A 13093-nucleotide genomic window follows, 5' to 3' on the forward strand; every position below is an offset into this window, starting at 1 on the left:
GGCTGCTGTGCAATGTACCGGCTCATGAGTCCGTAAAAAAGCACCTAAAAGGGCTACATTTGCTCCCAGTAGGGGCCAGAATCAAATTTAAGTTTCTGGTCATGACGCATAGAGCACTACGTAATAGAGGCCCTATGAAAATCAAGTGTCTAGTATTCCCTTGTATCCCAAATATGTATTTGAGATCAAGCTCTGAGGTACTTCTAAAACCTGCAAAGGCCAGGAGGGAGAGGTGAGGAGGAAGATCCTTCTCCCACCTAGCTCTTAAACTCTGGAATTCTCTACCATAGGAATATCGGACATTGGACAAAGAATTGCAGTTTCACAAAGCAACTAAAAAAATGGCTGTTCAAACAATATCTTTAATGTATGTCTGACTTCAACTAACTACGTGTCTTAGCTCGGGGAAGCCATAGGGCAGCCATGCGCTCTACAAATCCCATATAATAATAATAATTCAGTATTCTGCAGTAATTCAAAGAAGCATGTGAATAAATAAGCTTCCCAACTGGAAGACACTTCTCTTTCAACAAAAACAGGTCCAGGGGTCCTGGGTCTAGATAATGATTCCTAAAGAATTAAAGGGATTGAAGGAACTGTGCTCGAAGCTCGGGACTTTTTGCCAATACCGGATTAAACCGACGACTACTGAGGATTGTTTCTCTTTAAAAAAATGAGATGTTCATCTTTTGTATGGAAATGTCGACTGCCGCAACTTGTGCAAAAGATTGATGAAACTGTTTAGCCTTGAGAAAGCCCTGGCGTTATCCGCCACATAGGGCGAAACACGTGTCGGCTGTCTTTTTCTCTTTTCAGTAAAAACTTACAATCAAATCAAGAGTGAAATGGTCTAATTAAGCGGTGAACGGATATAATATGGAATAACAGTCCCTGCCTGCAAAATATTCAGATACTAAGTATTTATTCTTGCCGATCAATTATCTATCTCAAAGGAAGGAACATATGCTCCTATATAACCTCATTTCTCTTTCAATACACCGTTTAAGCGTAAAGCTCATCCTCTAAGGTAAAAGAAGAAAGGGGAACATAAACCTTTTTAAGACACTAATAAAAATGGTATTGTAACAAAAACATCTGCTCTTTGCAGGAACACCATCCGGTGCACCAAAAATGGACATGACCATGCCCTAACAAGGCTTAACCCTTGATAAAGAAAGAGCTTGCATCACCTATACAATCCAAGTGTAGGCCACAGAGCATATAAACAGAGAATGAAGATTTACGACTCTGTATTCCTTCACCTACCACGGAGGCTCCTTAATGCTGTATTGGCCTGAACCCCAAATAGATGGGCACCATTAAATGGAATATCGACCAAAGTCGACTGTACAGGCTCCAAACACTTGAAGCTGCCAACCAAGCATGATGCCGTGGGGCTAATGCCATGGCTCGACTTACAGAATTTGTAGCATCCATGTCACACATAATTGAGAGCTTAGCTGCCTGTTGACCGTCTCTTATTAAGCCACCAACCTGTTATCTGGACGAGATAGCAACAAATTCTGCAAAGAATCCCACAAAGTATGTGAAAAATGCTCCAGCACACGGGACGTGTTGGTGGATCTCAAGGCAGAGCTGGCAGAAGCAAAGATGTGTTTGCCAAATGCATCTTGACTCCTAGTTTCCTTATGTACTGGTGTTGTAGGTGCAGTATGGAGACAAACTGGGTCCCCAGGTGCAGGCAAATGTCTGCGAGCAATATCCCGATTCACCGAGACGCCTGACTCTGGCTTGGCCCAAGCCCCTAATAAAATATCAAACAGGGCCTCAGTGTATGTAAGAGCAGGTTCTTCCCTCGTCTGTCCTTGGTAAGGCACTTCAGTCAGAGGGTCGGTAGACCTCTGCACTGTAGGTAGCGACAAGTCCAAAACTGTAGCCACTCTCCTTTGCATATCTGCAAAGGTGGAACTCTCCTCAGTAGCCAGGCTAGGGGGAGAAAGTAACCCCGAAGCTGGTGAAGATTCCAGCCCATTTGTCTCTCCGAGGGCAGATGCAATAACATCAAAAATGGGCTGAAAAGCCCTGCTTCAGTCCACACAAGGTGACTTTCAGAAGTCTCCTGCGAAGGAACCAGCAACAACACATTCTCCTCAGTCTTTACTGTTCAATCAATCAATCAATCAGTGACACTTATAGAGCGCGCTACATACCCGTAGGGTCTCAAGGCGCTGGGGGGGGGGGGGGGGGGGCGGGGGGTGCCGCTACTGCTCGAACAGCCAGGTCTTCAGCTTCTTCCTGAAGGAGAGGTGGTTTTGGGTCAGGCGCAGGTCGGGAGGGAGGGAGTTCCAGGTCTTGGCGGCCAGGTAGGAGAAGGACCTTCCTCCTGTAGTCGCTCTTCGGATGCGGGGGACGGCGGCGAGGGCGTGGTTGGCTGATCGGAGGTGGCGTTTGGGAGCGTAGAAGTTGACTCTGCTGTTGAGGTAGCTCGGTCGAGACTGTTGACTCCACATTCGATGCCGATGAGGCCATGCCTCGACGTTGGTAGGATGAGGAGAGATTACTTCAACTGGCGCAATTTCAACCGCTTCATATCTGTTGATGTCTCTGGAGAACGACGTCCTCTAGACCGGCTCCAACTTCTAGATTGATCCTGCAAATGTACCTCTTTCTGGGATGACGCGGACCGAGGTCGGGAAGTATCCGAAGATCACAACATACGCGCCACCAGCAACTTCATCCGGCACTCTTTAAGCGCCTTCTGCTTCAGCTTTTGACAGGAGCCGCAAAGCTTGGTGTCGTGGTGTTCGCCCAGACACCACATACAAACCGTAAGCGGGCCTGTGACCGACATTTGCTGAACACAGGACTCACAAGGCTTAAAGCCTGACGACGTGGAGAAAACTGAGCAAACTGTTCCCAACTACAGAAAACAGTAAAAGTAGGCCAAACACAGCTTGAGGAGCAGCTTCTCCAGGTCCGCGTTACAGCTCCGAAAAGAAGAGACTGACATCCACGCGCTAGAGGGGACTTATATGGCTCCACTGACGTCATGACAGGAGTCAGGGTTGGATTGGGATTGAAAATCGGCCCGGGCGCGCAAAAAAAAAGTGGCCCACATTTGCATATTACGTTGTCGCAAAACACTGTTTCAGCGAAATTTTATTAAAAAGGTGTGGGGGGGGGCGTTAAAAAGAAAATGCAAAGATTAGTTAACACTGGTAAAACACACATTAAGACAAGGGAGGCCACTTTTGCTCAGGTCCCTACCCGCCCAGATCGGTCCCCAGGCTGCTCAAAAAAAGCAGCCCACAGCTGGAGCTCTGACACCGGCCCCTCGGGCATTGCCCGAGTGCCCTCATTACCAATCCGACGCTGACAGGAGTAGACCTCATCACGGAGCTGTATGGCGCCGGCGAGCAGAGGTACTGCTGAAAAATGTCAGAATCCAGTCTGACTCTTGGAGTGAGGTCAAAGTTAAGGAATCAGCGGATAGATGTCGCTATCAGATGGATAAACGCCTATCAGCCCTGCTTGGATTAAGTCCTGTCTAGCATCTGGATATATGCTGATTGTGTTGAGCCAAGAGAGTTTTATCAATGGCAATGCCTCTGACACCTTTTCTGACCTTTAGAATGTATCCTTGGGAGACTCATGTCTGTGCTGTGTCTAATCTTCACTCTCCCCGGACTGAATTGTTGTTGTAAAATGCACTTGTGAACTTTTCAGTTAAAATGCATGTTGATGTGCTGAGCCCTGGGGACTTATAGAGCAACAGCAAACTTTCCCAAAAGGCATTTTAAACCTTTATTTCTTTTCTCTGTTAACAAAAACCGCCTCTAGCTTTCAAAATAGTGTGTAGTACAAAGCCTCCACTACTTTGTTATGCAGTTTGCCTGGTGGTGCTGAAGAGAAGGGCTTTTCCTCAAATGCACTTTTGGGGAACTTTGAGATCCACTGCGACTTACCAGTGATTACACACAAATCCCTCTTTGAAAAAACTAAGGGTCCTGTGCTTTTGTAAATTGTTGCTGGGGCAATTTGACAGATTTAATGTTTGCTGATAATGCATAATGCTCCAAGTAGTTTATTTTTTTTTCAATTCACAAGTATTCTGAACTTTTACGTGAAGCTCTGAGCTGTGGACTGACTCTTTCAGATGCACTGAGCTTCGCAGTCAGGAGATCAGTTTTAATTTACTCTGTAATTTGAAAGGGTGCTTAACTTTATGCTGATTATACTTTTATCTCCCTAGGATGTACTTAGTTGACCAGGAGCCGGTGGTGATGTTTTGCACGGTTCGCATCACGTGACACTATTCTTACTGAGTTTGCAGTGTTTTGTGGTTGAAGATGAAGACTGTTTTGATGGTGGCTGAAAAGCCATCTCTCGCACAGTCCATTGCCAAAATCCTTTCGAAAGGTGAGTAGATCCAGGTAATTCAGCTGCTAAAATGTTCCTTTTGGTAAGAGTCTACACTACCAGCTAAGCCTGCTGCTCAATTCACTAACTCATTCACAGAATAGTCTTACTTAGGCCCCTTGCGTTAACATACTCTTGTAGTAACTATTACGACCTATGCTCTTCCGGGCTACCTAAGAGAAAGACCGAATGGGTAACTCCGGTGAAAACGATTCTACAGGATTGTGCCTCCTTCAGTAAATGAGCGCAGAAACAACAAGTTTGACAGAATTTAGGATCAAATAAATGTCTCTCAGTAGTATGCTGTAAAAACACTGTCGGGTAGAGTAAAAAGGGATGCGAGTTTGGAGCACGTCCCTTCACCTCATACAAGTTTCTAAAAATCTGTTCAATTGCTTTCGTTGTAGTTGCAACACTTTTTAGGTTCCACCTGAGATGGCTCATGCGCTGTTGGCGAAATCTTTTCTTAACAAAAAGAAGCTTAAAATGGGCTTAGGGCCGTCCCTTTACTTACCATTGTTTGGCATCCACATCATTCTTGTTTCATTGCTTCTTATTGGCAAATTGCACAAAAGATTTTAAAGTATTTAAAATTATATTTCTGTGGGAATTACGTTACTCTATTAGACGTTGTCTGTAATATAGACCATTTTGCTGACTGAGCAAAACAAATCCCAAAACCATAAATATATTTATTGTTGCCCAACTCAATGGAACTCATTTTATCAACTTCAAAAGGATGAGAGGTTGGGAGGACCGCCCAGAATTTGAACGTGTGATCATAAAGAGAGAGACACTCCCACTCTCTCTCTCCCCTTCCCCCCCACCCACCCACCTTGGAGTGAAAGTTGAATATGCCCAATGCTCGTGAGCACATAGACGGCACTTCTACCCTCACAAAGCTTGCAAATGAGTCAGACACGCTTCAGTAAGTAACATTGGAATAATTTATTTGATAGCTCGTTATTGTAAGTAAGTGATCCATTCTTTTAGTTCTCAGTCGTTTTGCAGTATGACAAGTAATCTTAAGATTAGTTATGCTGCCAACATACCTCTCAGCCATTGAGTCTTGCTCATGGCTCTGAACAGACCATATTAATATGAAGAAGAAGAATATGAAAGGGAAATACATATTATTGCAGAGCACGGTACATGCAGCACATAAAGATAACAATTATATGGTTGGTATTAAACCACTGAGTCCATCTCCTAGTGTCAACCGCATTAAGGAGAGTGTGGCTCAGGGGTTAGAGGCGGCAGACCCGGAAGCTGAGATCGGCCCTGGACCAGGGCTCAATTCCCTGCCTCGGGGGGTCTTGGGCTAAAAATTCCACGGACTTGATAATTCTCGCTCCGGTGCCTTCTTGACTCACGGGTTCACACTCTGCGACTCTGGGCAATAGCTTGCTTAATCTCCACAACGGCCCCTCGCGGCAGGATGCCTGGCTTTCACCTTGTGGATACCCTGCCGGGGTTATCTCACAGGGGAATACCTGGACGGTTCCCTAAGCAAGCGCCGGGAAACCCACTGCGGGTAGCTGTGCGCTATATAAGCTCAAATACATTTACATTTACATTAAAGTATCTTCTGAGGCAGGTTACTATGGGACATGGGGAGTTTGTAGTGAATATCATAGAAACTTAACACATACAAAATAATTGTATTCATGACAGAGAGAGTATCACTTGGTATTATGATACTTGAGCAGAAGCAACCATTGTCAATAATACTTCGAAGAGACAACCTAAATGTTATCGAGGGCACTCTTATCCGGGCCCCTGTATCAGTGGCCTTTTGGCATCAATATCCCTTTGAGGTAAACAAACACACGTAGCAAGAGATTCCATCAGACCATGCTCACTAGATCAACTTTACCACATCTTCACAAAAGTGAGACAATGCTAAACTGGATTCTGAAAAAGAATTTGTTTGATATCCCTAACGTCCAAGGTCTGTGTATGTACAGAACTAGGGAGAGCATCTGCTAAGCTTTAATTACTTCCTGAAAATGGGAAATTTCTTATGAACAAAAATCACCAGGAACTAGGCTTGGAATACTTGCCGTCAACATGTAGCTCTTTATAGTATAGAATTACAGTGGATGTGAGATGTACCCTGACAGTATTACATGTACCCCACCACATAGAAGTTACCAGGACCTTGGTTTTGTATAAGTTTGTTGCACCCAGAAGAAAGAAATCAATAAACTACGGAGGCTACAAAACTAAAGACTCAGACCTTGTCTCAAGGTAGGGAGATGAGATCTCATCTCTGTGCCCTAAAAAGCCCTCCAGTATCTCCGGGTAGCAGAGGGTACCATTCAAGCTGTTTCTTTTTTTGCTAAGGTGTACAGGCCATTCTTCTACACCCACTCACAGCCTTAAGATCGAACAAGTCAAATTTACTAGGCCCTTTCCTTAAACATGTTAATCTCAGACCAAAGGAACGGTCCTAACTGGTGAACTTCCAAGATAAATTTCAAAGCAAGAGTGGAACAACGGTTGTTGAAAGCACAACATTCATGCAAGGTGCTGCTGGATTTCAGAGGGATTGTAGCAGAATGAGGTGCTCAGGGAAAACCCTTGGTTGAAATCAAGGAGAATGATTTTGATGTTTCTGCTGAATCACATATTGTGAGACTCTCCTCAGCTGAGGTGGAGATGAAAGCTCTCATAGTCTTAAGTGACCTCAAACAGGGCTGCTTGAGCCACGTGAATCGTGATTATCAGGTTCTGCACCCAAAGCCACTTGTCAGTCATCTGCCACTCTCCTGGAAAGTAGTTAGGAAGATAACATTGATTACCCTGACAGAAAGCGGAGCCATTTAGTGTTTATGCCACATGCACTGTAAAAACATATGACCTATGGATTCGATGTGCTTATGGATGTGAGCAAGAAGAGGCAGCAAGGAAGTGAAAGTGGCAGCGTGAAAAATGGATCTCAGAACCAAGAAAGCTGCATATGTTTGGTAACTTAGAAGAGTGACTTGCATACATTCTCAGGTAACTCATAGAAAATAAATTGGGTACTCTGAAAGAAAACCAGGAGAGTACTAGTTGTGGGCCATGGACTCTGGCTTTCGATTCCCCCCTTTACTGTACAAGATGTTCTCCTCAACTTTGTGTGCTGTGAGGGGGGAAGCATCCAATCAGGATTGATGGTATGAGGAGAACTGTGAATGAAGTACTGGGAGCTGGCATGTTTCCAAGCAATGCCACCACTTTAGCTAGATTACTATTTTCAGGTATGCTTTCCCCATTGCTGACAGACCTTGATCATGCCGCCTCGTCTGGATAATGTTTGCTTTTTAAAGTTAAATACAGTGGATATACAGCCAGTATTTGTTTCTTGAAGACCATTATTCGCCGTCTTTGCTAACATTGGATCATTACAGGTAAAGATTCCCTGTCTGTTATATTTTCCTGTTTTTTAAGCTAACTTCTATGTTCTACACAACGTTACATTCTGTGTATTCACTCTCCTCATTCCCTTTCATAAAATGTTCTCCAGTTTAGGCAGCTTGTCACTAATAAAAGATGTGCCCCAGACAATTAACCGGTCAGCCTTTGAGACTGTTGGTTTGGTTTATGCTTCTGACATCTGCATGTGGTTTGCAGTTTGTGCTCATCCCACCTAGTTTCTCCTTTTTCTGTTGACATTAATACGGAGGTGGATTTGCTGTTTTTGTATTCACCAGAGTTACCTTTATTGCAAAAATTGTATTGTAATTGCATTTATATAGCGCTTACTACCCCTTACGAGGCGTTGAAGCGCTTTTTCTGCAAGTAGTATGCTACTCCGGGACCCAAAGAGGATTAGTGGTGAATTAGTAGGGAGATACGAGATTCATTTGAGCAGTGGACATGTGAGTTTATTTTGATTGAAAAAGGATAGTGAAGAGATAGAAGAGCGAAGGGTTTGCATTCATGTAGCGCTTGCTACCTCTGTTGAGGTATTGAAGCGCTTTTTGGCAGGTAGCGCGCTACTCTGGAACCTAAACAGGATTAGTGGGGAATTCGTATAGGGAAATATGAATTTAATTTGAGCTGTGGACATGTGACTCTGTTAGTTGGATTGAAAAGGATAGTGGAAGGATAGAAGAAGGAATGGTGTAGAAATTGTTTTTTTGAAGCTCAAAGCAGCGAGAGGAGGTTGGGAAGAGTAATGGGGAGGTGAAGGGGGGTCAAAAGGAAGGGTTCAAAAAGGCTTGTTTGGGAGATCTGAATAGTAAAAGAGGTATGAGATGATGCAAGGAGGGGTAAAGGAGGGAAGAGTCTGGAAAGGGTTATTCTGGGGACCACAGTAGTAGAATTCAGTTTGAGATGAGTCTTATTAGAGGTAGAGGATATATTGTGAGAGGTATAGGGTGAGAAATAAGGTAGTGCATTGGAGAGAGTAGTAGACTGAGGTTTGAGACGGGTCAGAGTGGAGATAGAGGATATATTGGAAGAGGTATAGGGTAGTGCATTGGAGATGCTGAATTCGAAGTAAAGTAGTAAATATAAAGATACATACGTTCATGGAAGTTATATATGTATAAGGAAAGTAATATATGTAGATTTGAGTTGTATTTAATAAATTCCGATTTTCAAGTGTTGCTGTAGTTTAAGTTTATTTGTTTTTATATATTTTTTTTCTTTTTTGGAATTAAATTGTGAAGCAATTGTAGATAAATAATTGTGATAAAGATTTACTTATTTATGCAGAATGTGAGCGTGGACTCATGTCCTCCACTGGGCTCAGCGCACACTCCTCATGCCACCACGGCCTGAAAGAATGATCTTGCTGCTGTCAACCAGCAGTTTTTAACAGATCCCTGAGCAAAGGAAAATAATGTAAGGGAGACGAATGTGCTATGATGGTGCACAGATATGGAGGTCTGCACAGCCTGAATGGCAAGCCTGACAGCACTGTCTGCAGACTTGAAAAATGATTATATTTTTTTCTGATATATTTCTATATTGTCTTAAAGGTATTTAGTTGTCGTTACCATAAAATATGTAAGTTACATCATATTGATAAGCCTTGAAAAAAGCTGTTATAGTTGAACATGTTTGACTGGCAGTTCCATTTATAGAGTCCCCACTTTAAAATTGAGTTTATTCTCATTTTATGCTCTAAACAATTGGAGCTTACAAATAATGTTTTTTTAGTACATTTTGCATCCCTAAAATCATGTGTTTTGTGTGTGAAAATTATCGGTACAGACCTGCAAATGGCGGTGTGTTGCGAGGCTGTTCATTCGCACCACTTTCTAACTTTCGTGTCAAATACTCTATCATTGAAATTGATGCTATAATTGCTGAACGTTGACCACCACCATCCTTACCTGTTTTATGCCGTGCTGTGCCATGCCAGCTGACCTTATGGGTCGCCTGACATTGAAAGACAGAATGGACAAAAGAGCCGGCTGGCCGGACCCTTCTAATTCTTGCCCTGACTCTGGTTTGCTTCTCGCAGGATCTGCATCATCTCGGAAAGGTTTGAACGGAGCGTGCTCGGTGCACGAGTACAATGGGTCCTTCATGGGCCAAGGCGTCCGCTTCAAGATGACCTCGGTGTGCGGCCATGTTATGACTCTGGACTTCATAGGTAAGGAGCCCTTCCAAAGTGGTGGCAAGGAACACAATGGCGTGGATGTATTACAGTGTATGAAAGATCTGTACGATGGTGGATGATTAGCAGTAATGATTATGATGTTTCTTGGTCAAATTTTAGACCATCTGATTGGAGATTGGGGTTGTCCCCTATCCAGACGTGAACATTCCTTATTGACACCTACTCGTTTTTGTACTCCATATGACGTCATGATGCATATTGTCTTCTGCTCTGCAACCATCAGCATGAGTGAGCCGGGAGTGCAAAGACCAGTACGATGCACACGCAGTGGATGTAGGAGAGGGGAAGGTGGCAGGATGCAGAATAACAGTGGCTGTGCATTCTTTTAAAGTGAAGGAAACATTATCAGTGGAAATCATGTCCCAACTGTTGACAACAACTCTCCTTTGCCAATGTTGCCTCTTTCCATTATATAGAAGAACTCCACACCACATAAACCAGGTTCTGTACAAAAAATCATGTGGCAACCCAGCCTGACTACCTATGCACCAGTATTCTTAGTGTTAATTCTTTTGCAGTTAGACCCTATTTTTGCTATGCTCAGTAGTCTGCACATTTCCATTCTGAAGAACTTTCCATCCGTCTCGGAGGACGTCACACCCGTATTGGGAGCTACTTTGAACTCCTGTCTAAACTACGCTAACACACTTTTCTTTATTTTAACAGAATATTAAATCTCTTGTCTCCAAGTAGCCCAAAAGACCCTAGCCAGAAGGGTCCTTGGATAGAAACATGTAGGCTCATCTCCCAAGTTTTTAGTCTCTACATTGGCCCCCTATCAATCCCATGCTCAGGTTCAAAGTTCTTTGTCTTGCCCTGAAATCCACCCCCATTACGCGCCTCTCTTCATGCCCCAATATCTGTACAAGAGAATAAACCAAGCACTGATGGATGAGAACTCTACTCTGTGTAGGCGTAATTCACTGCAGTTTAAAGGGTATTTGGTGCTTCACAGTCCCTGAATCCAGGAAGATTACCCCATGTTAACTTGCACACTCAGATCAACCACTTCTAGTTCAGAAAAAAATAAAATCCTACCTTTACTGATTTCTCCTTCACACCATTCAGTGTCTTTCAGTTGGCAGAGCTGTACTGTACACTTTATCCCATTACTTCATTGAGAGGTAGTTTACTTTTTAAGACCTGTAAATGGCCCTGAATCCCTTTTAAAGAATTGAAAATTCTCCCCAACTTTGAAGAAGCAAATTTTGTCTCTAAGAAAGTCCTTGCCTTAAATATAGAGAAGCTTCTTTGAAAATAAATGGTTGCTCATAAAAAAAATTATAACCAAAAAGAATTTGAGAGGTCAGCATTTTGGCACAGCACAATTTTTTTTTTTAAACGCGACTGCTGGCTTAGATTTACGACAGCTTTTAGACTGTATGCGTAATACAAAGAAGATGTGGAACTAAGGACCAACAGGTCGTTTTTTTTTTTTAAAGTTGTAACTAACTTTCTAATTGTGTGGTTCTGTTTCAAAATATACATTTCACAGTGGATTCAGTGGCTTTCCAGGGGTCAGACTTTAAGCAGTATGGTTGCCTCATTGTTAAATATGAGTTTTGTAAGGGCCCACCAAGACTGTCCCATTGAAAGTTGATTGCCCACAGAACAGTTGATGGTAAAAAAACGGTTCAGTTACTGCAGCCAAACTTGACAACTGCTTGCTTCCAAAACAGCATCATGAGGGTAAGTGGGAGGGGGCGTGGCTTGGACGCCGATTGGGATGGCGGCGTGAGCCCACAGCTCCGTGCCTGATCCCATATTTATCCTGGATCCCCGCGCTTCTGGGCGGGCAGAAAGCTCGAGCACCGAGCCTTAGTCACCGGACGACAAGAGGGTGAGATTCGTGGATCAGCAGGTCGCCAGGAATGGAGAGGTGACCGGCTCGCAGCGTCCACCGGGAAGGCAGACAAAGAACCCAAGATGGCGGTCACCCCGAGCAGCGGTAGCTGAGCTGCGGAGAGCGGAGGGTCTCGGCTGAGGTGCGGCGTGGGAGGTGAGCGGAGGACTCCGGCGGGCGCTGCCCGTTGCCGCGCGGTAAGGAGAGGCCGCGGAGGGAGCACGGAGAGGAGGCCAGCGGTCCCGGGGGTTGTTGGAGGAGAGCCCATCCCCCCGCGGCTGGTGCTGGCGGCCGCTACGCCAGGGAGCAGTCTACTGCGGTGCTGGAGATCCGAAGCGACACTGGGACCCTGGGGCTCGGCCGGGTGCTGAGGAGTGGGACTGGCAGCAGCACAGCGGCGGCGATAGCGCGAGGGGGACCCCGGCCCACGAGCGGTGAGCGGGAGCCTGGAGGGGGTCGACACAGCTTGGCTGGGCAGGAACGGCGGATCGCCGAGTGAAGACCGGCACACGAACGCACAAGATTGCGTAGCTGGTGCAGAACCGACCCGGAGGTGGCAGAAGGGGCTGGCCTCGCTGCATGGTGGGAGAGAGACCGGGAGACCAGACGACCGCACACGCACGCGACGAAGACGCCGAATTTATGGCATATACTTTATTCTTCCCTTAACTCTACTGGATCCTAAAACGAATGGATGATTATTAAATCCGCCAACCATATAACTATAAAACCTATTGCTTGTACACCTGCCAGGACGGATGGGACGCTTAACATAAGAATACACTGCGCAAAGCCCTGAAGAAGTCCGGTTTCGGACGAAACGCGTTGGCTATTTTTATCTGCGAGTTTTTGAACAAATAAAGAAAGAATAAAACGAAGAAAATTGACTTGAAAGAATTTCTTGGGAGAACAGTTGGATTTTATCTTTGTTACAACACGAATGTTCATTGAGCATTAATATTGTGTTTATCATATAGCCTTTTGGTGTGCGAGGTCAATTTGTGAAATTTGGTGGGAGAGAGACACCTGGGCCCGGTTGGGGCTGCCCTGCCCTGAGCGCCTGAGGAGGGGGAATCGACGCCCTGCCCTAGCGCCTGTTGGACCTGGCGCAGGGGGGAGGCATTGGACGGCGGTACAACTGAGCCGAGGGGAACCCTCCAGATCGTGTGAGGGAAGCCCTGAACAGAGAGCGGCCCCACCCATTAGAAGCGGTGATCATCCCCTAAACGGACACCAGGGCTCACGGAACG

At 44.9% G+C, this 13093-nt stretch overlaps 1 protein-coding gene across 1 annotated transcript in view; it reads left to right on the top strand.

The window, feature by feature from the left end:
* Window positions 1-13093, top strand: part of TOP3B (DNA topoisomerase III beta) — a 138089-nt gene that overhangs the window by 17258 nt on the left and 107738 nt on the right. Inside the window, exons 2-3 of the mRNA XM_086942725.1 lie at window positions 4214-4380; window positions 9842-9973. Of these exons, the coding sequence (XP_086798851.1) occupies window positions 4311-4380; window positions 9842-9973 (202 nt within the window). The 5' untranslated portion in view covers window positions 4214-4310. The remainder of the gene's footprint in view (window positions 1-4213; window positions 4381-9841; window positions 9974-13093) is intronic.

Source organism: Lissotriton vulgaris, chromosome 11 (assembly GCF_964263255.1).
Source record: "Lissotriton vulgaris chromosome 11, aLisVul1.2, whole genome shotgun sequence".
NCBI classification, from domain to species: Eukaryota; Metazoa; Chordata; class Amphibia; order Caudata; family Salamandridae; genus Lissotriton; species Lissotriton vulgaris.